Here is a 26,539-nt window from a genome sequence, read left to right as displayed (position 1 = left end):
GTTCGACACAGCTAACGCCACTCTCCTCTGCGACGTCTCCACTGGCCAACCGCGCCCTATGGTGCCTACGGCCTGGCGGCGCCGGGTTTTTAACATGATCCACAGCCTTTCCCACCCAGGTGTGAAGGCCTCGACTAAGCTGGTGGGGGTCAAGTTTGTGTGGCCTGGCCTCCGGAAGGATGTTAGGACCTGGGCTAGCTCATGTGTGGCGTGCCAGCGTGCCAAGGTGCACCGCCATACCAAAGCCCCTTTGGCACCGTTTATAGTGCCGGAGAGGCGGTTCGACCATGTGAATGTGGACCTGGTGGGCCCCCTGCCCCCCTCCCATGGATATACTCACCTCCTCACCATGGTGGACAGGACCACCAGGTGGCCGGAGGCTGTTCCACTGTCCTCCACTACGGCAGCGGAGGTGGCCCGGGCGTTCATCGGCTGCTGGGTGGCCCGTTTTGGCACACCGGGGGACATCACAAGCGACAGGGGCCCCCAGTTCACTTCGGAGCTCTGGACTGCAGTTGCGGAGCACCTGGGGGTGAAGATCCACCGCACTACGGCGTACAACCCGCAGGGCAACGGACTTTGCGAGCGGTTCCATAGGGACATGAAGGCCGCTCTTCGGGCTGCCCTTACGGATGGCGCCTGGGTTGACCGCCTCCCGTGGGTCTTGCTTGGTCTTCGTTCTGCCCCCAAAGAGGACCTCCAGGCCTCGTCCGCCGAGCTGGTGTACGGCCAGCCGCTGCGGGTCCCTGGGGAGTTTCTTCCGGGGGCCACAGCGTCCTGGTCCGTCGCCTCCCATCGAACAGCGTCCCGGGGTGTTGCCGATGCCCTTATTCCCATTCCAACATCCCGCCACTGCCTTCCCCAGTCCTACGTCCCCAGGGACCTGCCATTGGCCAAATATGTTTTCATCCGCCACGACAGCCATCGGACCCCGCTGCAGCCCCCTTATGACGGGCCTTTCCGTGTCTTGGAGGCAGGCACTAAAAACTTTGTTGTGGACATGGGAGGCAGGCCAGAGCGGGTCACTATAGACCGTCTTAAGCCTGCTCACTTGGACAAGGACGAACCAGTTAAGTTGGCCCTACCCCCGCGGCGGGGGCGCCCCCCGGTTTCGGCTCAGACCCCTGCCCTATCCTCTGTTCCGGCCTTGGCCCCTTCCGTGGCCCGGCCGCTGGTTCCACTTATCTCCCTTAATCCCCCTCTGGTTAAGCGCAGTCGGTTCGGCCGCTTGATCCGTCCCCCTCCACGTTGACTATTTCATGCTGTGATCTGTTCACTGATGGACTGTTCACTGGCTATTAATTAGTTGCAGTTTTTGTATTGGTGAATTCTGGGGGGGCCTGTGTGGTGACCTATATTAAGAGACATTCACCAAGGTGGGCTTGTGCCTTTAAGAGTGTGGGTTGTACTGTTTAGGGGACAGGTTAAATACCACTTCCGGTTCCGGGTTAACTTGGTTGTCATTTGTAAATGCTATGTGAGTGAGAAGTAAAGTACCTCAACTCGAACCACGTCTCTGGCTCGCTACTTTCTTATCGCCACAACCCTTTGGTTTATACCAGTGACACCTCATGTTCATCATCAGATAACAGTGCTTGAAAAGATAAATGCATTTTCTCAAATTCATTCATCAAAAACGTCAAAGGCTCATTCAATTTATCAAGTCACGTCACGTCATCAAATCCATCAAACAGCGCATCTCCTCATATATTTTAAACCCAGTTACAATATCACAATAACGTGTGACACTGTCACAGTGTCAGTGATACAATTAAACAATCCACAGATTCAGATTCCTCATAATTCATATCCACAATCCACGCTTCATATGCTTGAATGAAACACAATCCGGGTGCTCCGTTAAGCAAATACACAGCGAAGAATATGAAACTAATCAGAGCCAAACGCCCGATCATTCATTAAAAATATCCCAGCGGGATTCACATTTGCAATGATCCGTTTAGTCCGTTATTAAAATAACTGTGTGTCGCGACTCGAGCACCGTATCCGTATAACTATGACGTGCATTATTTAGGACAAAGTAAATTTAGTATCAGCATTTTAGGTCTATTATTTTACATTTCAAAAGCCCCCTCTAGGAAAACGAAGCACAAAAACATAATTCAGAATGGTATAAATGGGATCTACACTGTGATAATTATTTCAGAAAGCGAGCTGGCATTTCTTTGCGAGGGTGTGGCCATGGTTCATCCAGCTAACTGAACTAAACCCTGCCCTCGACCAGGTTCAAACATTCTGATCTGTTGCCATAGTGACTTAGAAAATCCGACGTCGGGGAACGGAAAGGTCTGGCTTAAGAATTATCCGGCTAACTCAGTTAGCCAGGTACGGGGAATAGGGCCCTGGTTGCGTGTATGCCTTCGACGACCAAACTGCATTTCCACGTTCGAGTTTTGCGCTCTGATTGGCCAGGTCATGTGACATGTGCGCCAATCGTGGGACAGCAAGTTCTGTGCCTATTTCCGGGTCTAACAGCCTGAAAACTACCTGGCGTTCTATCGCCATGCTCCAAGACAAACTCTAACCTTAACCAACTTCGAAAGAGTGCCTAAGCTTAACCGTCGGAATCAGGGCAGGCGTTCTATCGCCATGCTCTAAGACTTAGAGCATGGCGATAGAACGCCTGCCCTGATTCCGACGGTTTCTAAGACAAACTCTAACCTTAACCATCTTCGAACGAGCGCCTAAGCCTAACCAGTGTAGAAACTTGCTGTCCCACGATTGGGCGTACATGACCAGAAATGACCTGGCCAATCAGAGACGCGGAAATGCAGTTCTGTTGTAGAAGGCATTCAGGCGCCCTGGTCACCCCTTTTGAACAGAGGTGTGGAAAAGAGTGCATGGATAATGGACCTCTCTCAGGCCCGCCCTCTTTTCTTGATCCTCCTATCACAACAGTTTCTTCTGGAAGCAACCGTTGTGATTGGAGGATCAGGGAAAAGAGGGCAGGGATTGAGATAGGTCAATTGAATATATTGAAGAGTAGTACACAAACAGGAACAGAAAACAAATCAGTGGCAGATTTTCTGTAGAGAAATAGATCTCAGGTTTATTAATAACTTTCTTCATCTTCAAAACTCGTTAAGACAGTAATTTATAAAACAGTATTTACACATTGTTTCTCTTTTTAAGTTAAAGTATGCCAGGGAAGATGGAGGACGCTCCATTTTATTTATTTATTCATTTATTCGTATCCCAATTAACCCTTTCACTGCCACACGACAGAAGGTTAGCCCTTTACTATCACACAACCGACGGCGATGCTCCATCATTAGCTCTGCAGAGCATCACCGTCGGTGTGATAGTAAAGGGTTAACCTTCTGTCGTGTGGCAGTGAAAGGGTTAAAAGTCACTCCATTCTCCCTGCTCCCGAAATAAAGTCAATAAGAAAAAGAAAGAAAATAAGAAAAAAAATAAGATATATATATATTGTTTACCACATTTACTGACAGTGTTCTGAGGTACAAAAATAACCAGAGACTCAAACACACGCACACACACACACAGAACCCGAACCCTGTACACTTTGGAGGGGGTGGGGGAGTGTACGCAAATCTTAAGCTCAGCATGGATACACACACACATGTAGACACTTCAACAGCAATCTCTAACAGACCCGATTTAAAAAAATAAATAATGAATCCACTACTTTCTGAAGAAGAAAGAGTGTATTATGTACTATATTGAGGAAATCAGGAATGGAAATAACAGAACATCATGGTATAGTCACTGTAAGAAGCGGAAGGCAGAAGCACTGCTCATGTACACACACAGATCCTTTTAGACTGGGAGAAGTCCAGCGTAATTTTTAAGGAGATTTACAAAAACAAGGTTACAAAAGTACTCGTGAATAACGGTATTGAGACAGAGCGAGTGAGCGGGAAACTTTGGCATGTTTGTGTGGCTCCCCTTGAATACTGCCGTCCGTTTAGCTAAAGTGCTTCTGTTTTGTCATCGCAACGAGGTCCTTTTCACAATACAATGCTACAGACCCTCCAGAGTGCTTGGGGGGAGGAGGGGGATAACATGTGTAAATCTGTGGCAATTTCACTAAAAAGAAATGTATTCTCCCCACTCTGAACCTTTACTGTCTGGTATAATCCCAAACAGGTCAAGACATTGGGCAGTACCAAAATGTTATTTTTGGGGGGAGGGGGATGAGGGGGGGGGGTGGTAGGCAGGTTGTACCCAAAGAGTTCTAATATCTCTGGTTTAGTCCAACAGAAGTTGTGTGTTTTAAGGCAGCAGCGTCGGGCTGTGAACTGCACCGAGCTCAGAAACTCAAGCATCCTTCCCTCGCCTTCTCTCGTCTTTTTGGGGTTGAAGGAGTTAATCGTGACATGGGAAAGTCAATAGCCAATAGTCAAACCTATCAAACTATTTAACAACGCATTTTAATAACAGATCATTGGCATATCGTCAACGACAAAAGACAAAATACCCCGATATCAGTCCACATCATCTCAGCTAACTTGTGAGTCAAAGTTGGGTTGGGAAAGAGATAATATTTCATTGAAATATGACTACTCCTGTTGTCTCGTTCTCACTTTGAGATGTACCGGGACAGTTGAGGTTCAGCTCAGACCAATTTGATGCAAATACAATTTCAAACATTTTCCTACATGATATTTCTATACTCCATTTCTTTTTGTTAGAATCTGTTCGGTTGGAACCCAAATTTGCAAGTTATAGTGTGGTTTCTTGGGGGGGGGGTCTGGACAGCTGTTTTAAACGGTGCAGGTTTTGATTTGGTATGCAAGAACTACAACATTATGTAGAATGGGGGTCATTATCCTTTTATAAAAACACACAGTACCAGCTGATGTGGTCGAGTCATTGCAGCAGCCATTAACCCTGACTGATATATTAAAAAAAAAAATTAATTCTGATCAAATATCTAGGAAAAATTTAAACATTTTGGCTATTAATCATTTCTTCCCAGGCATACACAATGTTCAAATTCCATGCCCTCTCCGGGGGTCTTCCATGACCACAAATAACCCAGATAGGTGACCATATATTATAAGCAGAATCATTTAAATTTGATATAAAAACAGAAATGAAAGAAATGACAAATTAAAAATAAATCCCACAACCATTCTTTAGAACATCCTTTGGTTTCATAATTACACTGCAAAATATTGTAGGAGGAAAAAAAAGTGCTTGATCATCACCCTTCAGGAAAGCAAGAGTCCAGTTTTGGTTCAAATGCAAACACCTATTAATAAGGCAGAGAGAGGGGGGCGTCTGTGCAGCTGGCCAGCCCAAACTGAACAGGTAGTGTTTGCTACAACCAAATGATTCAGTAGTTTATCTTCACATCATATAGAAAACAAGATTATGAACGTTGCTTATGATTGTGGCTCTGATGGTGTGGACTGGTGATCTGACGGACAGGAGATTTGCAGCAAAGTGTCGACGAGGGCCAGCGGCGAGAGTGGAGACGACGAACCGTCCACAATACTGGGCACGATTTTCACGCTAAAGACTCAGTCATGCATGACCGAGTCGTGTGGCTGGGCACAGAAACGCTAATAGTGAGCGTTTATAATGTCTTAGCGTTGCAATGCACGCTGGACCGAGAGCCTGCCCCCCTCTGCCCTCTTGTTCAAATCAGAACGCTCTCACACCTGCTCCCCACACGCAATACAGGAGGAAAATAAAACACAAGACAACAGAACAGTACAGCGTTGCATGGTAAAACTACACCCCATCCCCCACCCCAAGAAAATATACACATCCGAGTTATATGCAAAATAAATTAAGTCAAATTGCCTATGTATATGAAAGTATATTCTAGTCCAGAGGCGAAAAAAAATAATGATTTCTTCCATCTTTTGGTTTCTGTTCCCACAGTCTGGCGTTGGCCATTTGGCCACACACCCACAATCTGTATTCAACCCCCCCCCCCCCCCATCTAAAGCAGGTAAGGACTAACGTCCTTTTTAGGCTTTGTCCCAATACCCTCAAATACCTTCCTTTCAATTTCAGTCATGTTTTGCCTTCATGACCACCGATTCCACTCTGACGTGTATGATGTTTACACACAGTAGGCTAACCTTACTAGCTCATATCCTGATGTTGCTCGTCCCTGGCTGTAATAATATTATGTAACACTATGCTAGCTACAGGTCACAGTAATATGTAAGGCTATGTTTGTTACATATCACAATCATATGTAATGCTAGCTACATATCACAGTAATATGTATTCTCAAGATTTGGTTAAGTGTATCCCATTATATATATATATCTCTCCTTTTCTTTTCTTTTTTTAATATAGCTATATCCTGAATATTATCGGGATACTCGTGTGCATGTAAACTCAAGGACAGGGCGGGAGGCTCCCGGGGGGAAAGGAGGCTATTGGAGAGTATAGGCACACAGCCGTAGTAACGTACCCTACACATTGAACACATTCATCATCATATTGATTGTCTTTATAATTACAACGCCGACGGGCTGCCGACACTGGCAATAAATCTCTCGACAAACCCTGGGCTAAAGGCTCTAGTGGCTGCTTCCATTACCAAGTCCCCCACACAAGTCTTACCAAGTCCCCCACACAAGTCTGAAGGACCTCTTAAGAATGTACAGTACAAACTAGTTAAAAAAAAAAAAAAAACACTGATGCAAACCATCAAAAGTATGTCTATGTCTATGCGTGTGACACACGCGTGTATGTTTCTTTTCTCTTCTCTTTTCTCTATTTCAGCATACATGGAATTTGTCGATAAATAGTAGTTCTTCTCTTTCTATATAGATTTCTACAGAACATATATTACTTTGTTTTTGTTTGGTTTCACTTTGACATGCGTGGATCGTCATTGCCTTATAGATATGTGTTATAAATGACGTCGGTGTGATGAGGAAGTGGATTTGCTACACATGCAGTGGGTTGGTGGGTTGGTGGGCTGGTTGGTGGGTTAGTGGGCTGGTTGGTTGTTTGGTTGGTTGGGTGGGTAAGCGTGGTTGTCATCCATGCTCATGTATAGTGGGCGTGTCTCCCTGAGTCTTTTGAATGGGGGGCTTTTACAGTGGTGACAGAATTGACTAATCTCAAACTCTGCCCTCTTTTCTTGATCCTCCAATCACAACTGTTGCTTTCCTTGGGGCAAGTCCGTCAGAGGAAAGCAAGAGTTGTTAATTGGAGGATCAAGAAAAGAAGGCAGAGTTTGAGATAGGTCTATTGGGGAGGGGGTAGAAGCAAACACACACAAAAGCACACAAGCAAACACACACACCATGGAACTCTTCTCCGATTGGCTAGTGAGATGGCCGAGGCCTCTCACTGCTCTCTCAGATACATTATCCCCAACAACAGGTTGCTGGTTCAGCCAAGCGGGTTCTCTTTCATACAAATAGATGGTGGACACACGCACCATGCACACTTACAGACAGACCGCTTCCCCTCGTTGTGGAGACAGTTGGGTGATTGGGGAGGGTTGTGAGGAAGCTACTTGATGACACCAACACCACCAGCCACAGATCGTTGTCTGGGATAGGGGAGAAAACAAGCTCCCTCAATACAGTTTGGTACACCTGTGTGTCTATGTATGTGTGTGTGCATGTGTGTGTGTGTGTGTGTGTGTGTTCATCCTTGCATATGTACACAATATGTACGCATGTGTCTCTTTGGGCCTTGCCATCAGTGCAAGGCGTGTGTATATGTCCGTGACGTGACCCCCCCCCCCCCCCCCCCCCCCCCACACACACCCCCCCACAATACACAGTGTCTCCTCTGTCCCTTTGGCCCCGTCCGTGGCATGACACATCCAGCACCCGTGTATGCAAATGAGGGGCCGTCAGACAATGTTGTCCGCCTGGCTGTGGTGGTTGGCTGTGGTGCGGTTGGGCGGGGCCAGGCAGTTCTGTTCACTGAGGAGGAGGAGGGTGGTCTCGTCCGGCCCGTTTTCCGTGGTGGGGGTGGAGTTAGGCGTGGTCCCCGTGGGTGTGGTGGGCGCAGCCAGGGGTGCGGTCTCATCCATGCGGGACACGCTGTGGCCACTCTCGGGGGACTGGGGCGTGCTGTCCAGGCGGGAGGCCACCAGGCCGTTCTGGTACTGCGCCCTGGAGATCTGAGCCGCAGGGAGATATTGTTGTTATTACTTGATTGAACCATTATCTGTGAAATGAAGAAAAAAAATCTAACCCTAACTAACCGTACTGTCATGCACTTGTTCTAATAAACTAACCTACACTGTAGCACTCAACACTTTGATGAACATTGTTGCTCAGCTGATAGAGTTGTGCCCTTCCTGATGACTTGTCGTACAGAACTTGTAAGTCGCTTTGGATAAAAGCGTCAGCTAAATGACTAAATGTAAATGTAGTTGTAGCAGTATTAGCAGTAGCAACAGTAGTAGTAGTAGTAATATAGTAAATACATATAATAGTATAATAGTAGTAGTGGTGGTGGTAGTTATATGGCAGTATTAGTATTAAAATGTATTATTATCTTTTTTCTCACCATCGCACATTGTGCTAACCATTGCACCTTACTGTACAGATTTATGTGTTTTATTGCAACCGATTGTTGATCGTCACTTCCTGGTTGGACGCACACAAATTCATTGCACTGTCTTGTACTGTGTAATGACAATAAAGTGAATCTCATGTCATCTCTCATCTCAAAAGCAGTTGTCATAGTAAATGGTGCATTTATATAGCGCTTTTATCCAAATGGCTTCAACATTTTTGTTCCTCACATTCACTCACACATTCACACACACCGATGACTGAGGCAACCATGCCTGCACATCGGGAGCAATTAGGGGTTAAGTGTCTTGTTCAAGGACACACCGACACGCTGCCCGGGAGGAGCGGGAATCGAACCGGGAACCTTCAGACTACCAGACGAACGATCTACCTCCTGAACCACTGTCGCCCCCAGTAGTAGTAGAGGTAGAAGAAATAGTAACAGTTGTAGTAGTAGTAGTAGTAGTAGTAGTAATGTGGCAGTATTAATATTAGTAGTAATAATAGTAGCAGTAGTATTAATAATAGTAGTAGTAGTAATGGTGGTGGTGGTGGTAATATTAGTAGAGTGGAATTGGTGGTGGTAGTAGTAGTAGTAGTAGTAGTAGTAGTAGTAGTAGTAGTAGTAGTAGTAGTAGTAGTAGTAGTAGTAGTAGTAGTAGTAGTAGTAGTAGTAGTAGTGCAATATTAGTATTCATAGTATTAGTAGTAGTAATAACAATAGTAATAATAATAGTGGTGATGATAATAATAATACAGCTCTTGCACATCACACACCTGGACTGCTACATACCTAAACTGCAATACTGATGTATACACTTGTCACTTTTACACACAAATCCTCATAGTCACATATGTATATCGTTTTATATTTCTCTCGTCCAACACATTCCATTGTACCGTTGACCTCGTCTTAACATATAGATGACTATTAAAAGAAACCTGAACTTTTCTTGATGTTGAAAAGCCAAAAAAGAAAAAAAACTAAATGAACAAATGATGAAAAAAGCCAGGTAGAAAAAAGGATATAGAGACTGTCATAAGGAAGGAAAGGAGGAAGGAGAAGTGAGAAGGGGAAGGGGCAGAAGTAGGAAGGGGCAGAATTAGGAAGGCAAAGGGAGCAGTCATCTACATATTATCCCCCTCTGACAAAGCAGTATTGAGGTTACAATCACATCACCCTTTATGTCACCAATGTACCGTACTTTTCGGACTATAAGCCGCGGCTTTTTCCCCCATTTTTCGACCCTGCGGCTTATATAACGGTGCGGCTTATATGTGGACCAAACCCGAAAATATTGCTTTTTTTACTGCATTGAAATGTCATTTATCTGTTCCCTTATTTGCTAAACTTAATACAACTTGTAAATTAGTTAATTCTTGTTATTTGTCCGACAGTATTGTGACAATCCCCTCTGTGCACGAACCATTACATATGGTAATTAAACATTAAAACACCTGCGGCTTATAGTCCAGTGCGGCTTATATATGTACACATCATTCAATTTAGCTGCTGCGGCTTATAGTCAGGTGCGGCTTATAGTGCGAAAAGTACGGTACTCATCCAAATTAAGGTGAAGAAAAATCTGGGTTTTACCTTTGGTCTCACAGTTTGTTGACATTTTGGGGTTTATCTAACACATAAAGTTATCACACAGTCACAATGTCTCGATGCTCCTCTTTATAAATGTAACATAACATAAAATAAAAACGCCAGCTGCAGCGTACAAGCCTAAATTGCATTGGTTCTCAAAGCGTTTACATAGGCTAGTATAATGTTTAGAGAAGCAAGCTTGTAACTTGAAAGTTGCTGGTGCAAATCCACAGACCCAGCTGGGAAACTGTGGGCAGGGGAAGTCATCGAGATGGAACCCTTGAACCCGACGTGCCCTTGAACATTGTGCTATACAGTAAAGCCAATACTCCCTAACAGTTGCACATCAGAGCAGCAAGACGTGGATTGGTGATCTTTTTGGCAACTATTGACAAACTGTGGTCTGACAATTTTCCACACAATTAATTATTAAGACCGACCTATTTCAGTTAAATATCTTATCTTTTATTAATATTTATCAAGTATTAAAAACAATATAGTGACAGAGATATTAATAAAAGATAAGGCATTGAAACAGGTTGGTCTAAGAGTAATTTCTTTCACTACCACTCCACCAAAGGGTTAACCCTTTCACTGCGACAATACAGAAGGTTAACCCTTTCACTGCCACACAACAAAGGCTTGACCCGTTCGCGTGAATATTAAAGGCAACCAACTTGTGTTTGGCTTTTCTCTGATTGGCCGCGACCCCCCCCGCCCCCACGTGCAGGCAAGCGGCAGCCGTCCCACGTCCCAAATGAAATCCAAGGAGCAAGCGGCAGCGCGGGCAACCAACTTGTGTACCAACCAACTTGTGTTCAGCTGCTGTACCAACCAACTTGTGTTCAGCTGCGGTAGCAGTGGAGCGCTGCTGACTGATTATTATGTTTCGCGTTTTTAACAACCAACTACCAGATTCACTTGTCACTGTACATCAATTTTTTAGATGAATGATTGTGGATATAATATAGAAAACACATCATTATGATATTGTCAGATGGCGCAAAATACAATGGTGAGTGAGAAATATATCTCCAGTGATAAAACCCAGTGCTCTATGTCTCTATGATACACAGCGTGGATGGGCTTTCAGAGGGAGAGGCATGCATGTACATAATTTCACCATAATCAAATACAGACATAATTGTGTGGCTTGACGCAGCAGCGGCGCACGGAAGCCGGGGATAAACCACCGCGTCGCCCCGCTGGCGCTTCAGCAGCCTCCACGGGCGAAATAACATATAACGTTACAGCGTACAGTTCCACACTGATGTACAGTGACACCCAGCAGAGTTTCTAGTTACAGTAGTGACGCGTGAATCGATAGTCCTAACAGTGTTTATTATTAAGAGTCAGATAGTCCGCACAGTGTTTATAGTCCTAACAGTGTTTATTAGTAAGAGTCAGATAGTCCTAACAGTGTTTATTATTAATTAACGTCATAAACCACATATCCGTTGTAGAAGCCCTTCAATGACAGCGCTCTCATATTTTGCGAATGCATAAACTATATCTTAAATTATGGCTATGTGTCTAATATGGCTGTCGCTTATCAATGACTTCGCGACAGCCATATTAGACACTCACTGTACATCAGTGTGGAACTGTACGCTGTAACGTTATATGTTATTTCGCCCGTGGAGGCTGCTGAAGCGCCAGCGGGGCGACGCAGTGGTTTATCCCCGGCTTCCGTGCGCCGCCCGCGGCTTGACTCGGTTCAGCTCCAGCAGCAGCAGCGGCCGTGCTCCGTTGTAGGAAGCCCTTCAATGACAGCGCTCTCATATTTTGAGAATGCATAAACTATATCTTAAATTATGGCTATGTGTCTAATATGGCTGTCGCTTATCAATGACTTCGCAACAGCCATATTAGACACATCGCCATAATTTAAGATATAGTTTATGCATTCGCAAATATGAGAGCTCTGTCATTGAAGTGGGTGGTGGCAGCGTTACTAACAGTAGCGATTTTTATTGTTTTGTCATGACCAAACATAATCCCAACATATATAGGAGGTGTACTGTATGTCAAATGTCGGTCATGTGGTGGAAGAGTTTAGTACAGTCACACAACAGAACACCAGTGTTTCTAGTAGATATGTTTATTAATATAAATAAACACCTCTGTCTGAACTGGTTCGACCAGCGCGTTGGTTCGACCAGCGCGTTGGTTCGACCAGCGCGTTGGTTCGACCAGCGCTTCTGCCGCGTCTCTCAGCGGAAAAGGGCGTGTGCTAGGGCGGTCACGTGGCCGTGTGGCCAATCAGAGAAACGCTGAACGAAAAGCTGAACACAAGTTGGTTGCCTTTAACACTTTGATTGCCTAAGGCTAAATTCATGATATACCATCCCTTGCCAGCTCTATTTGTCTATGGAAAAGTTCCCCTTCTTTGCAGGGCTATAACATTTTAAATTCTATTGCTAAATTGCCATTATTAGGGCCCATTCAAGGTCCTATATGTATTGTTCATTGTGTAGCAACGTTAAACTTTTTCATTCACATATTCATAGTAAAATATGGTCTAAAGTATACGGTAAGTATGTTTTCATCTCTTTCTGCAGCTTTCTCCAGAACGTGATTTATAGCCCCAAATGCATTATATTGATGATGAAATACAGTTTGGTAGGAATCTGTGCGAGATAAAAAATTTCAATTGGACGTACTTCTAGAAGTTTCTACGTATCATCTGATGATGACCGGATGGGCGGGGGATCGTTTATAATTCCGTGGGCAGCGTTATATCATTCATCTAGTGTGGGTGATATGATCATCAGAGCAGTTTATATCGAACACGTTCAAAAATAACGCTGAATCTTACCGTATCTTCCTCGCGCCGTTGGACGATGAGCGTGGAACTGAAATATTCCTATTATGGGATGTAGAAATACGCGATCTATTTCCAGGTTGTATAATAGTATATACGTCCAAATCATGTTGTTTATCGAGTTATTGGCAACGGATCGCTATGTATTGTGTCGAGATCGAGTCCCGGGACCTATAGAGAGTGCCCGGAAGTAATATGGACGATCAGCACTTCAACCACATAACTTCCTGTTTGGCGCTTCTGCCGATCGGCCACCAGATGGCGCTCTTGAACCGCTAGAGGTTTGAGAGGAGCTCAGAACTGTGTGTGAAGGCTGCGGATGGAAAATATGATTCCGATCACAGATTTTTGAAATATTGATATTAAAGACGAGTTACGGCGTCTTCTGCAACTTGAGCATGGCGGGGAAGGACGCCTAAACACGTTTTCGGCACTTAAAGTGTTAATATTCACGCGACCCGTTCACTACCACACAACAGAAGGTTAATGCTTAGCTTATGCCGATACATTTCGTTGTTAAGAATAATATCCAGTCATCCTATTTTGTGTGCTGCAATGGAGGTTACAATGACAATCAGCTGAATATGCACATGGCAGCGAGGGATTTGTCTTTGACCTCGATAGTTGGTTTAACCCTTTCACGACCACACTACCAAATGGTTAACCCTTTCAAGGTTAACTACAGAAGGTTAACCTTTCACTACCACACTACAGACGGTTAACAGTCTGTAGTGTGGTAGTGAAAGGGTTAACCTTCTGTTGTGTGGTAGTGAAAGGTTAACCGTCTGTAGTGTGGTAGTGAAAGGGTTAACCATTTGGTAGTGTGGACGTGAAAGGGTTAAAAATATCACCAGAGCATACAGAGACGGCGCAGTGGGATCAGAGGTCACTAATGAATGAATGAATGAATTCTTTTATTTCGAATGTTTACAAATAAATAAACAAATTATTTTTGGAAAATTTTCACAAATAAACAAACGAAAAGGATAGGTTTGAAGCCGAAGGCTTATAGAGCAACCTACCCCTAATTAAAAAAAAACGAATTCAAAAAAGTAAAAGTTTTCAAAATATAACAAAAAATTAATAAAAATCAACAATCAAAAATCAACAAAAAACGATCCAAAAAAGAACAAAAAAAGTTAAAGTTTGCAAGATAAAACAAACAAACAAAAAATCAACAATCAACAATAAAAAATAAACGTTCCTGAAAAGAACATAAGCCAACATAGAAAAAATCTAAAATGTATCTGCAATACCAGTTTCATGGTAAAAAAAATTGTAGGTTAAATTTTACTATAAGATTCTAGAACCCTGTTTTTAAACATATTTTTAAACTTAAAAATACTCCTGCTGTTTTTTTATTTCATCCAGTATATTGTTCCAGAGTTTCACTCCTTTAACTGACACAGACATACTTTTAAGTGTGGTTCGAGCTCTAGGCTGTTTCAAATTGAGTGTTCTTCTTAAATTATACGTCACCTCTCGTTCTTTAAACAAAATTTGTAAGTTACATGTCAGTTGATAACTTCTAGCTTTAAAAACTATCTCTGCTGTTTTTAGGTCAACTAAGTCGAGGAACTTTAATGCCCTTAGTTAAAAAAAACAGTGTGTTTGTAGGATGGAGATAACTAACATTGTTCACAACCATTATTGCCTTTTTCTGTAAGATGATAATAGGATTCAGATTAGTTTGGTATGTGTTTCCCCAAGTTTCTATACAGTAAGTTAGATATGGTAATTGTTGTGAAGGGCCAGATTAAACCGAATATATATATTTATTATATATATATATTTAATTGTATTTGTATATTCTCTAATATTCCCTGATATCCCTTGTATATTCCTTGTACAATATGCATTGAATATCCATTCTAGCCTACTGAACATCCCATAATAGTCCCCATTCTACTATTGGTCGAGACCTTGGTGCCAGGCTGCCATACCCCCCAGACCCAGTTCAAACGTACCGCTCAACATGTACGAACAAGTCCTAGTTCCGCGTAGGAATCTGGCTACCGCACCACTAATGGGACTATTTGTTCATAGTGCGTATATATACTGCGCTACTAAAGTAGGACTTCCTTTTCAGTCCAGTTTCTTACCCTCCAATAGAGTGACAGACGTAAAGCCTCCCCGCGACGCCACGTGTGGGAGTAAGGCCAAGTTCGGCCTACCATCGGTATTGAGACATCGTGTATATTAATATTTGAATAGTCATATTTGGCACTATATCGTCGAGTTGGACGTAGTCTATTAAGCTAATAATAGTCTGTTAATATATAGTGCTTCGTGCGGTGAGAATACTACCGTAGTCAGCACCCCATCGTTTCGGGCAGAAAACTGGCTGCTTATCCAGGATGATCGACCCCATGTGAGATTGCACCCGAGGAGCCCCAGAGCCGACGAGCGAGTGGACCTGTATACCGGATTATTCTACCGACGACAGCCCGCCTTCCCAGGCACGGATTATGCTTTGTATACGTTGATTATTCCATGGATAAAGACCCCCGACACTGCCGTGTGTTGGAACCCCCCCCCCTGGAGAGGATGCAAGGTGAGGAGACGCTCTGCAAGACGAGGTCGCTTCACGTCTCTCCTCCGTGGACCGGAGGACGCCGGCCCACAAAGAGTCCATCTGCTTTCATCTGCGGTCCAAGGATCGCCGGCGCATTGAACGGCACTACAGTGGGTTCACCTGGGATACCCTTGGCCGGATGAGGCAGCCGGACTCTACCCCCCCCCCCCCCTTCCTACTCCTGTCGGCTTACAAGCGACCGGATTAACCCCCCCTAGTGTATCCAGTCTATAATCATTACAGTATCATTGCTGTTCTTCCTTAACTATTCCAGGTCGTATATGTACCACCTGCGCCTTCAGAGATTGGACATTCTCTATTGATATACCGACGAATACTCTTGCCATAAAAGTGCATACTAATTCCCATTCATAAATGTGATTGATTTGATTAAGTGCTTGCTCTACACACCATCGCTGTGTAGAAATAAAGACCTATTTCTAATTCGTACATTTGTGTTGGATCCGTTTCATCTACGTGACAGTGTTCATCATAATATATTTATGCCGAGTACTGGGTGGCCGAATATTAAGTACAAAGGTAGTGGTAGTAAGTATCATATCTAGTAATACAGTCAGGGAATTGTACCCCTCAGTTACAGTAATAAAAGAGTACAATAAATTGTGTATAATGATCTCAAATTTAATATGTGTCTGGTTTTTCTTAAGATACCTAAGCTACGCGCTGTTTTTTTCTTTACATAGTTAATATGAGTTTTCCAGCTGAGGTTTTGGTCTATCACGACCCCCAAAAAAGTATATTCATTTACTCTTTCAAGATGAACATTATCTATGCATATCTCTACTTGAGTATGCGGATGTATTTTCTTATTACCAAACAAAATAAATTTAGACTTACTTATATTTAAGGAGAGTTTGTTAGTATCAAGCCAACATTTCAGCTTCCCCAGTTCACCTGTAATATTTGTTAGCAACTGTTGCAGGTCTGCACCTGAACAAAAAATGTTGGTATCATCTGCAAAAATTACAAATTTAAGTTGATCAGAAACAACTGAGACCCAGCAGCGGGGTCTATGACGATAGGAACGCCTCCCCCTACCTTGACAAACTGCAGGTCGGAGAGGGCTCGCACGTAGAAGTCCGGGGTGTACTGCGGCGAGGGGGCGCTGTTGTTCAGCTGACTGTTGCTGCCGCTCACCGACACCGACAGCGACTCGGTCCGATCGGCGCCGCTGAGGGACGCCGTGCGGTTCAGCCCGCTCACGTGGGAGGGGGAGCGGAACTCTGGAACCACACACACACACACACACACACACACACGATGCGTCATTAGTGATGGTTATAGGGTTATTAAAGTAATGGTGGAGGACGGGACAGTAGGTGCATGGGACTCAACCCTTTCACTACTACACTACAAAAGGGTTAAGCCTTTCAAGTCTGTGACAATACAGAAGGTTAACCATTTCACTGCCACGCGACAAAGGGTTAACCCTTTCACTACCACACTACAGACGGTTAACCATTTCACTACCACACTACATACAGTTAACCCTTTCACTGCCACGCGACAAAGGGTTAACCCTTTCACTACCACACTACAGGCGGTTAACCCCTTCACTGCCACACGACAAAGTGTTAACCCTTTCACAACCACACTACAGAAGGTTACCCTTTCACTACCACACTACAGACCATCCGATTATGAATAAAGCTCTCACACAGTGTAGATGTATAAACCATGCGGACGGACAGTCTGCAGTCCTTTGTCTTAGTGCAGGAAGACCAGCTGTCTGATCAGCCAATGTGTATGTTGTATGTAGAGAGATATATATATATATATATATATTTTCTAATGATATATAATCAATCAAATGTGTTCCGTTAGTGGAATAAATAAATAAAATACAAATCATAAAGAAAAATGTGATGATCGTAAACACACACACAGATGGAGCTCAATAGTGATGATTGTCTTAACACACACACACACACACACACACACACACACACAGAAAGACAAGAGAGAATCTAGGAGAGAGGGGGTCAAAAAAAGGTTAATGTCGGGTTATTACCTCACTCACACATACAAACTATTGATTCAGCAGCAGAACCGCAGGCGGTGCCATTCTATTAACCCTTTCACTGTCTGCCACACGACAAAGGGTAAACCCTCTCACTGCCACACTACAGAAGGTTAGGATAGTAAAGGGTTAACCTTCTGTAGTGTGGCAGTGAAAGGGTTAAGGGTCTGAAAGGGGTATTATTATTAATATTATTATCATCATCACATGTGTATCACACGGTGACATCATAAGGCACTGCTGGACATGAATGCATGCGAGAGAGAGAGAGAGAATGCCTTTCATAATCCAGACAGACACCAGCCGGTCTGAGCCAGACAGACAAACAGACCATGCTGTGATCTAACCCTTGCACTGGAGAACCATATATCACTTTGTTTTTGGAATATTTCAGAGAGCCCATGTATTTTCATGTGTAAAGTCAATCCAAATCACTTGGCGGGAGTGTGAATGTGATATATCACCAGTAGTCAACCTCTACTGTCTTTAACTATGAATAAGCACACAACACTCTTAACTCTAACCATTTCTAGAAATGGAATTATTATTGTTCTTCGTCTGAGCTACTCATTCATTGGCCAATAGCAGGTCATGGTAGTCGTCTCTCCATCTGGACACCGGTCCAATAGAGCTCTGCATCGCCCCCCGGTGGTTCTGGGAGAATTATCTCTATGGAAAAACTATAATTAGCCACAAGAACTTTACAAGGCAGCATAGAGTCCCACGGTGCTGTTAGGATTGTTAAGCAGAATAGTGACGATTGGTTGGATAAGGGTTTCTCAACCTTATTTTTTTTTAAAGTAATAATCTTGAAAATGTTTCATATAAAATACATTTTCTATTCTATTTTGCCACTCTCTATCACCGATTGATATAACACAATAGTGATTCTACCTATACCCTCAGACCCATGGCTTTCTATGCTGCAATGCAAAATGATTGTAAGGTAAGTTGTCCATTACAGCGGCATATACAATTTCCCCCCCCCCTAAACTGGCAGGCACTCAATATATTTACACAATATGTGGCATAATAACCCCACCGTTCTGGGACTGCAAGTAGGTTAAAACAAATATTAAGCCAGAGTTTATTGACAGGACCACTTCAGTCAGTGTTGTGGACGTAGAGTCCTCTATCGTGGTGTAACAGTCTATGTTTCAAAAAGCCACAGGCAACTTACACCAGTGTATTATACAGTATCGGGTTCGGGAAGTTAAAGCGGTTGCTAGGGGTTGTTAAGGGTTGCTAAGGACGCCGTCTATGGAGGATGGCTCCTATTCTATCGCATAGAGAAATGGATAAAACGTACAAAAACGAAGGGAGGGAGATTAAAGTCGTGAGATTTTCTGCTGCAACTTTTCAACAAGACTTCCTAACAATATTTTAACCTAAGAATCCGCTTGTCAACTGGAGTGATCCTCTACATAGGGTGGCTTGGCCCCAGACATTTTACACCGGCTTGATTTGATGGCTCAACGGTCGATGTTTATTTTTTTATTACTTAATAATTTTTCTGCTGTGGCATGCATGCATCAAATGTATCCAGGCAAAGCCACTGCTTGCGGCATGTTAATCATGGTGCCACTCCACACACACACAAAAACAAGCACATTACCGGTCAGGTATTACCAGTGGGCGTGAGTCGTCCACCAGGGGGCCTCAGTGAGTCATAGGAAACAGTTTTACCTGGACACGTCAGTTGGGTTAGCTTTCAAGGAATTACAGCAACTAGTTTATTTAGGAACTGTACAGCTAACATGCTAGTTAGCCATTAGCTAGAAACTAATTTATATCAGATGTGACACAATTTACAAGGTCTGTCATGCAAGGAATTAACTTTAAGGCTTGAACAGAAGGTGAAGGTGTTCATGAGGCTAACTTCTACCTCTAATTATCAATATTAAGAGTGAGTTAATGCTTTAAAGCTGATGACGGAAGGGCGATGGGACCAATTCCAAACAGAATCCACGATCCGACCCTCAACCCACATGTGGTAAATCTAATGGTTTTGGATGATTATCAAAATGATGAAACCGTGCCAGCCAGGCAGAGCTACCACCAGGAGACCATTATTCATGGACAACATACGCTCTGCCTCTAGGATCATGTGTAGAGGGAAAAGGGAAGGTACTAGGGTCAGGTTTGGAACTGGGGCCCAGGTGCATGGTGTGTTAACTGTGTTCTAATCTAGTAGACTACATACTAGTCACTACTAATCAGTACCCCAAGTCTTGAAAACAACCGTTTCTACTAGATGCAAATAGAGATACATTTCCACCCTAACATTGTGGGGAGCGCTTTGAGTGTCTAGAAAAGCGCAATATAAATGTAATGAATTATTATTATTATTAGAGTGGGAAGGACAACAGTGACCTAATTCATACCATATACAAATAGATATAGAAATGCTGGGGTGTCTTGTCAATAGTGTGATCTAGCCATCTTGCCTTTTCCTTTGTCTTAACACTTTCAGTGCCCAAAACGTCATATGACGTTTTATCAGCCCAATGCCTGAATGCCCACGACGTGTATTAGCGCTTTATTTTTTTATTAGCGATCTGATTTCATATTTCATCAACAGAGTCTCCCGTTGGTACAGCAGCTCCTCCAGCAGCTCAGAATGGAAAAAAGCGCCCCCTATCGTCTATCCCTGTGTAACTGCAGGTCAGTCGCTTAGACCTGGGATCAGTCGATATGTAGAGGCGGATAGGGCGATCTGCTCGCGGGACGGAAATTGGAATGATCTTTTTGGAGAACATCTGATCTGAGGTAAGGAATCTATTTTACCAGTCTTGGGATAATCAGAGTTGTATTCGGTGAGATCTCAGCGTTTGCCTAGATGTGTGTGTGTGTGCGCGATCGCTTTGAGGAAATCAGATAATCGATTTTCAGCTTGCGGCCCCAGCGTGCATACGTACACATACTATCGATAATCTAGCGTTTATTTGAAAACGATTCATAAATAGGCCGAAAAATGACAGTTTGTGTATTCTAGAATATTCCAGTAAATGTCTTTCATCATGGAACATTTATATTTTCCTTGAAAACGAGGGCTTTTCAAAATGCTATAAAACGAAAATGAACCGATAAAAAACAATCCGCTTCGACAATGTTGACTGGAAAATGAGTCATTGATAAGCGACGGGCAGATTAGACACATAGCCATAATTTAAAACATAGATTAGGCGTTTTTAACGCTAACATTGAAGTGGGTGGCGGCATTCAAGGAGGTTCCGGGGGCACCGAGCTCCGGCACGGAAAGTGTTAAAGGTCACAACCGTGATGTTGTCCTACCCTTCCTTCTCCTCCCGGGAGTGATGTCATTGAACTCTTCCCCTGTCCCTCACAAGGTGTAGTCGGTAAACAACCGGTGGGTTGTCATGGGACCAGTGTTTCACAGCACCGGTGTGCCTGATTGGTCCAAACAGAGTTCTGGTTACACCGTGCTGCTCCCATGCTCGCTGAACGTTGCCATTGTCTCTAAACCAAGGTCTTTAAAAGATCAGGTTTGGACAACGACTCAGGTTTCCTCGACAACAACGTGGAAGTTCAGTGACCATAGACCACAGCGACCCTTCCGGTATTCTGAAATCATGGCCGAGAGAGCGGGGGGGGGGGGGGGGGGGGGGGGGGAGAAAATGAATGAATGTGGATGAGAGCCTCGACATTAAGTGGTTGTTGTAGCTACGACTGCGGGGGTGCTGGAGACATGAACCAATAGACTTTTATATACACCCGAGTCTCCTGAACACGGAGCGACCAATCGCAAGTCTATCGGCACTTGAGCTATAGTCACTTTTCCGCACCTGCTCCTGAACTCTGCATGCGCAGATTGCCCACGGAGTCTAGGTTCATCAATCTGCGCATGCGTAGTTCGGGAGTAGGTGTGGGAAAGCGACTATAGCTCGGCTGAGAAAGTACCGATCAACTTGGGACGGGTCTCCCCGTGTTCAGGAGACTCAGGCGTATAAAAGTCTATTGGATCATGTCTCCAGCACCCCCACAGCCGTAGCTACAACCACTTAATGTCAAGGCTCTCATCCACATTCATTCATTTTCTGCCCGTGCTCTCTCCTCCATGAGCTCAATGTAACACGGAAGTGGTCTATGGGACTAGAATTCCATTTTAGAATTTTGGACCAAGTAGCTAGTAACACTGGTCCCATGGATCTTTTACTTCTGCAACCTCTGTAATATATAAACCTTGTACAAGACCATGGTCCCTCCTACACTAAACTACCCACGGGGGCCCCCAAACCCCCACCTGTGTTAAAAAACCCAGACATGCCGAAGGTTACCTGACAACCGAGAGAACAGAGAGAACCTCTTTATTAGAGCGAGGTGGCGGAGGCGAGACGTGGTCACTGAGAGGAGAGAGGGAGGGACAGGGGGGTTACCATCAGGATAGAGGGAGGAAGGGAAGAGTCTGTGAGAGAGTCAAGAGCTGAAATCGAGTGGACGAGTTCAAGCGAACGAGAAGTCTTCCCCCGCATTCGACGTAATTTCCTCAGCCATCCCAGAGTGCAGAGTGTCTAACACAACACAACATTAAATGGCCTTTTCCTAACGATCGTATTGGAGCTAAATATTAACTACCAGACATTACAGCTAATGTTAGCTAAAGAACAACAACATTACAGCTAATGTTAGCTAAAGAACAACAACATTACAGCTAATGTTAGCTAAAGAACAACAACATTACAGCTAATGTTAGCTAAACAACAACATTACAGCTAATGTTAGCTAAAGAACAACAACATTACAGCTAATGTTAGCTTAAGAACAACATTACAGCTAATGTTAGCTAAAGAACAACAACATTAGAGCTAATGTTAGCTAGAAACAACAACATTACAGCTAATGTTAGCTAAAGAACAACAACATTACAGCTAATGTTAGCTAAAGAACAACAACATTACAGCTAATGTTAGCTAAAGAACAACAACATTACAGCTAATGTTAGCTAAATAACAACATTACAGCTAATGTTAGCTAAAGAACCACAACATTACAGCTAATGTTAGCTTAACACATTGACGGCCACAGGGATTAGACAGGCCCCACTCTAGACGACCAGCATATGTAAACAGACTTGGGGCTGTTTGTAGAGCTAAATCTATACTTTATAGTATTGCTATCTGTCCATTCTCATTGTCAATTGAGACCATAAACATAAACCATCCCTTCAAAATGGATTAAAGAAATTTTTTTTTCATCAATACGTTCTAATTTTATAGCGCCGTGTAAGCGTTATACGGCATTTGGTCTAGTATATTTCCTGGAAGGGGAGATAAAGGGCTAATAGCTACTAACGTTATATCCAATGGCATTTCCGTTATACAAAAGCTACAGTTAAAACTCAAACTGCATATGATCGGTATGATCCTCAAGCATGTATGCATGAAAGGGGGGGGGCGGGGGACGTCGTTTCTGATTATTGATTACCAATAACCGTGTTCGTCTAAGTAGCCACATACGCTGGTCGGCTGGTTGAGTATCATAGCAAGCTCTGATCAGCATGTAATTTACGTGAAAAAGATCTTACCATGAGCCGGTTGGATCCCCCCGAGCATTTCCCTGTTATCGATCGCCATCTGGTAGATAGATATGTCCATTGGCTGATGATAAATCCTCTTATTGCATAGTGAAATCCGCAATCCAAAACGTATTCCGTGCAACAGACAATAGCGATCGCTTCAAGTGAATAGAAAACTACATTAGAGATAAAAAAAAAGCACCCCTAAGAGGATCTGGCCGGTAATGCACTTTCTCGAATTCAAAGAGTAGGGTACATCTGCAGTGCAGCTCGGCGACCTTGAATAGGTTATTAAAATGGAATAAAAGCCAAAACAACTTGCCACGGATATATCCGTCCTTCGGTCCATTAAGCATGGATTCGAAACACGTATATATCCGTGGTCGGGCGCCATTGTGTTAAGAACAACATTACAGCTAATGTTAGCTAAAGAACAACAACATTACAGCTAATGTTAGCTAAAGAACAACAACATTACAGCTAATGTTAGCTAAAGAACCACACCATTACAGCTAATGTTAGCTAAAGAACAACATTACAGCTAATGTTAGCTAAAGAACCACAACATTACAGCTAATGTTAGCTAAAGAACCACAACATTACAGCTAATGTTAGCTAAAGAACCACAACATTACAGCTAATGTTAGCTTAAGAACAACATTACAGCTAATGTTAGCTAAAGAACAACAACATTACAGCTAATGTTAGCTAAAGAACAACAACATTACAGCTAATGTTAGCTAAAGAACAACAACATTACAGCTAATGTTAGCTAAACAACAACATTACAGCTAATGTTAGCTAAAGAACAACATTACAGCTAATGTTAGCTAAACAACAACATTACAGCTAATGTTAGCTAAAGAACAACAACATTACAGCTAATGTTAGCTAAAGAACCACAACATTACAGCTAATGTTAGCTAAAGAAGCACAACATTACAGCTAATGTTAGCTAAAGAACAACAACATTACAGCTAATGTTAGCTAAAGAACAACATTACAGCTAATGTTAGCTAAAGAACAACAAAATTACAGCTAATGTTAGCTAAAGAACCACAACATTACAGCTAATGTTAGCTAAAGAACCACAACATTACAGCTAATGTTAGCTAAAGAACAACAACATTACAGCTAATGTTAGCTAAAGAACCACAACATTACAGCTAATGTTAGCTAAAGAACAACATTACAGCTAATGTTAGCTAAAGAACCACAACATTACAGCTAATGTTAGCTAAAGAACCACAACATTACAGCTAATGTTAGCTAAAGAACCACAACATTACAGCTAATGTTAGCTTAAGAACAACATTACAGCTAATGTTAGCTAAAGAACAACAACATTACAGCTAATGTTAGCTAAAGAACAACAACATTACAGCTAATGTTAGCTAAAGAACAACAACATTACAGCTAATGTTAGCTAAACAACAACATTACAGCTAATGTTAGCTAAAGAACAACATTACAGCTAATGTTAGCTTAAGAACAACATTACAGCTAATGTTAGCTAAAGAACAACAACATTACAGCTAATGTTAGCTAAAGAACAACAACATTACAGCTAATGTTAGCTAAAGAACAACAACATTACAGCTAATGTTAGCTAAACAACAACATTACAGCTAATGTTAGCTAAAGAACAACATTACAGCTAATGTTAGCTAAACAACAACATTACAGCTAATGTTAGCTAAAGAACAACAACATTACAGCTAATGTTAGCTAAAGAACCACAACATTACAGCTAATGTTAGCTAAAGAAGCACAACATTACAGCTAATGTTAGCTAAAGAACAACAACATTACAGCTAATGTTAGCTAAAGAACAACATTACAGCTAATGTTAGCTAAAGAACAACAACATTACAGCTAATGTTAGCTAAAGAACCACAACATTACAGCTAATGTTAGCTAAAGAACAACAACATTACAGCTAATGTTAGCTAAAGAACCACAACATTACAGCTAATGTTAGCAAAAGAACAACAACATTACAGCTAATGTTAGCTAAACAACAACATTACAGCTAATGTTAGCTAAAGAACAACATTACAGCTAATGTTAGCTAAACAACAACATTACAGCTAATGTTAGCTAAAGAACAACAACATTACAGCTAATGTTAGCTAAAGAACCACAACATTACAGCTAATGTTAGCTAAAGAAGCACAACATTACAGCTAATGTTAGCTAAAGAACAACAACATTACAGCTAATGTTAGCTAAAGAACAACATTACAGCTAATGTTAGCTAAAGAACAACAACATTACAGCTAATGTTAGCTAAAGAACCACAACATTACAGCTAATGTTAGCTAAAGAACAACAACATTACAGCTAATGTTAGCTAAAGAACCACAACATTACAGCTAATGTTAGCTTAAGAACAACATTACAGCTAATGTTAGCTAAAGAACAACAACATTACAGCTAATGTTAGCTAAAGAACAACAACATTACAGCTCATGTTAGCTAAAGAACAACAACATTACAGCTAATGTTTGCTAAAGAACAACAACATTACAGCTAATGTTAGCTTAAGAACAACATTACAGCTAATGTTAGCTAAAGAACAACAACATTACAGTACAGCTAATGTTAGCTAAAGAACCACAACATTACAGCTAATGTTAGCTAAAGAACAACAACATTACAGCTAATGTTAGCTAAAGAACCACAACATTACAGCTAATGTTAGCTTAAGAACAACATTACAGCTAATGTTAGCTAAAGAACAACAACATTACAGCTAATGTTAGCTAAAGAACAACAACATTACAGCTCATGTTAGCTAAAGAACAACAACATTACAGCTCATGTTTGCTAAAGAACAACAACATTCAAGCTAACGCTTGGCAACGTTATCAAAGATAGTAATGTTACCATGCATTATCAAGTTAGCAAATGTTACTAGTAGCAAATAGTTAAAAGTCTTGCATGTTCTGGCTTCTAGCGAGCTATTTTATTGATGTCAAAAGATTATTTTTGTTGCTGTTTTACTGGTAGCTAACTGAACTGGAAATACTCTACCAAGTGTATCAATTGGCTGGTAGCTAACTGAACTGGAAATACTCTACCAAGTGTATTGGCTGGTAGCTAACTGAACTGGAAATACTCAACCAAGTGTATTTGCTGATAGCTAACTGAACTGGAAATACTCTACCAAGTGTATTTGCTGGTAGCTAACTGAACTGGAAATACTCAACCAAGTGTATTTGCTGGTAGCTAACTGAAACTTGTCTAAGACGGGGAAAACCGAGTGACGTCAAACGAAGACATCTTGAAGCGCCTTGTCCAATGACAGAAATCGTCTTGTAGGCCTTCCTCGTCGAGACGAATGGCTTTTTGCATGCAATGTCTCCAGGTCAACGTGATTTTTTTATTTTTTTTTTGCAATGAGTGAAGAAGTTAAAAACTGTGGGGATAAAAAAAAAAGTAGACATCCAGCATCTCTTGCTCCAAGTA

At 42.5% G+C, this 26,539-nt stretch overlaps 1 protein-coding gene across 1 annotated transcript in view; it reads right to left on the bottom strand.

Annotated features, from left to right (window-relative positions):
* Positions 1 to 7,756: 7,756 nt before the first annotated feature.
* The window catches only part of LOC311224174 (metal transporter CNNM4), a gene marked incomplete at its 5' end in the record, with an annotated part of 160,890 nt that continues 142,107 nt past the window's right edge, over positions 7,757 to 26,539 (bottom strand). The window contains 2 exons of the mRNA XM_084309047.1: positions 7,757 to 8,098; positions 16,551 to 16,735. Of these exons, the coding sequence (XP_084165173.1) occupies positions 7,826 to 8,098; positions 16,551 to 16,735 (458 nt within the window). The 3' untranslated portion in view covers positions 7,757 to 7,825. The remainder of the gene's footprint in view (positions 8,099 to 16,550; positions 16,736 to 26,539) is intronic.

Source organism: Notolepis coatsorum (genome assembly GCF_963971535.1).
Source record: "Notolepis coatsorum genome assembly, chromosome: 2".
Taxonomy (NCBI): domain Eukaryota; kingdom Metazoa; phylum Chordata; class Actinopteri; order Aulopiformes; family Paralepididae; genus Notolepis; species Notolepis coatsorum.
Note: the sequence above shows the minus strand (reverse complement) of the source record. Positions and strands in the feature narration are given on the sequence as shown.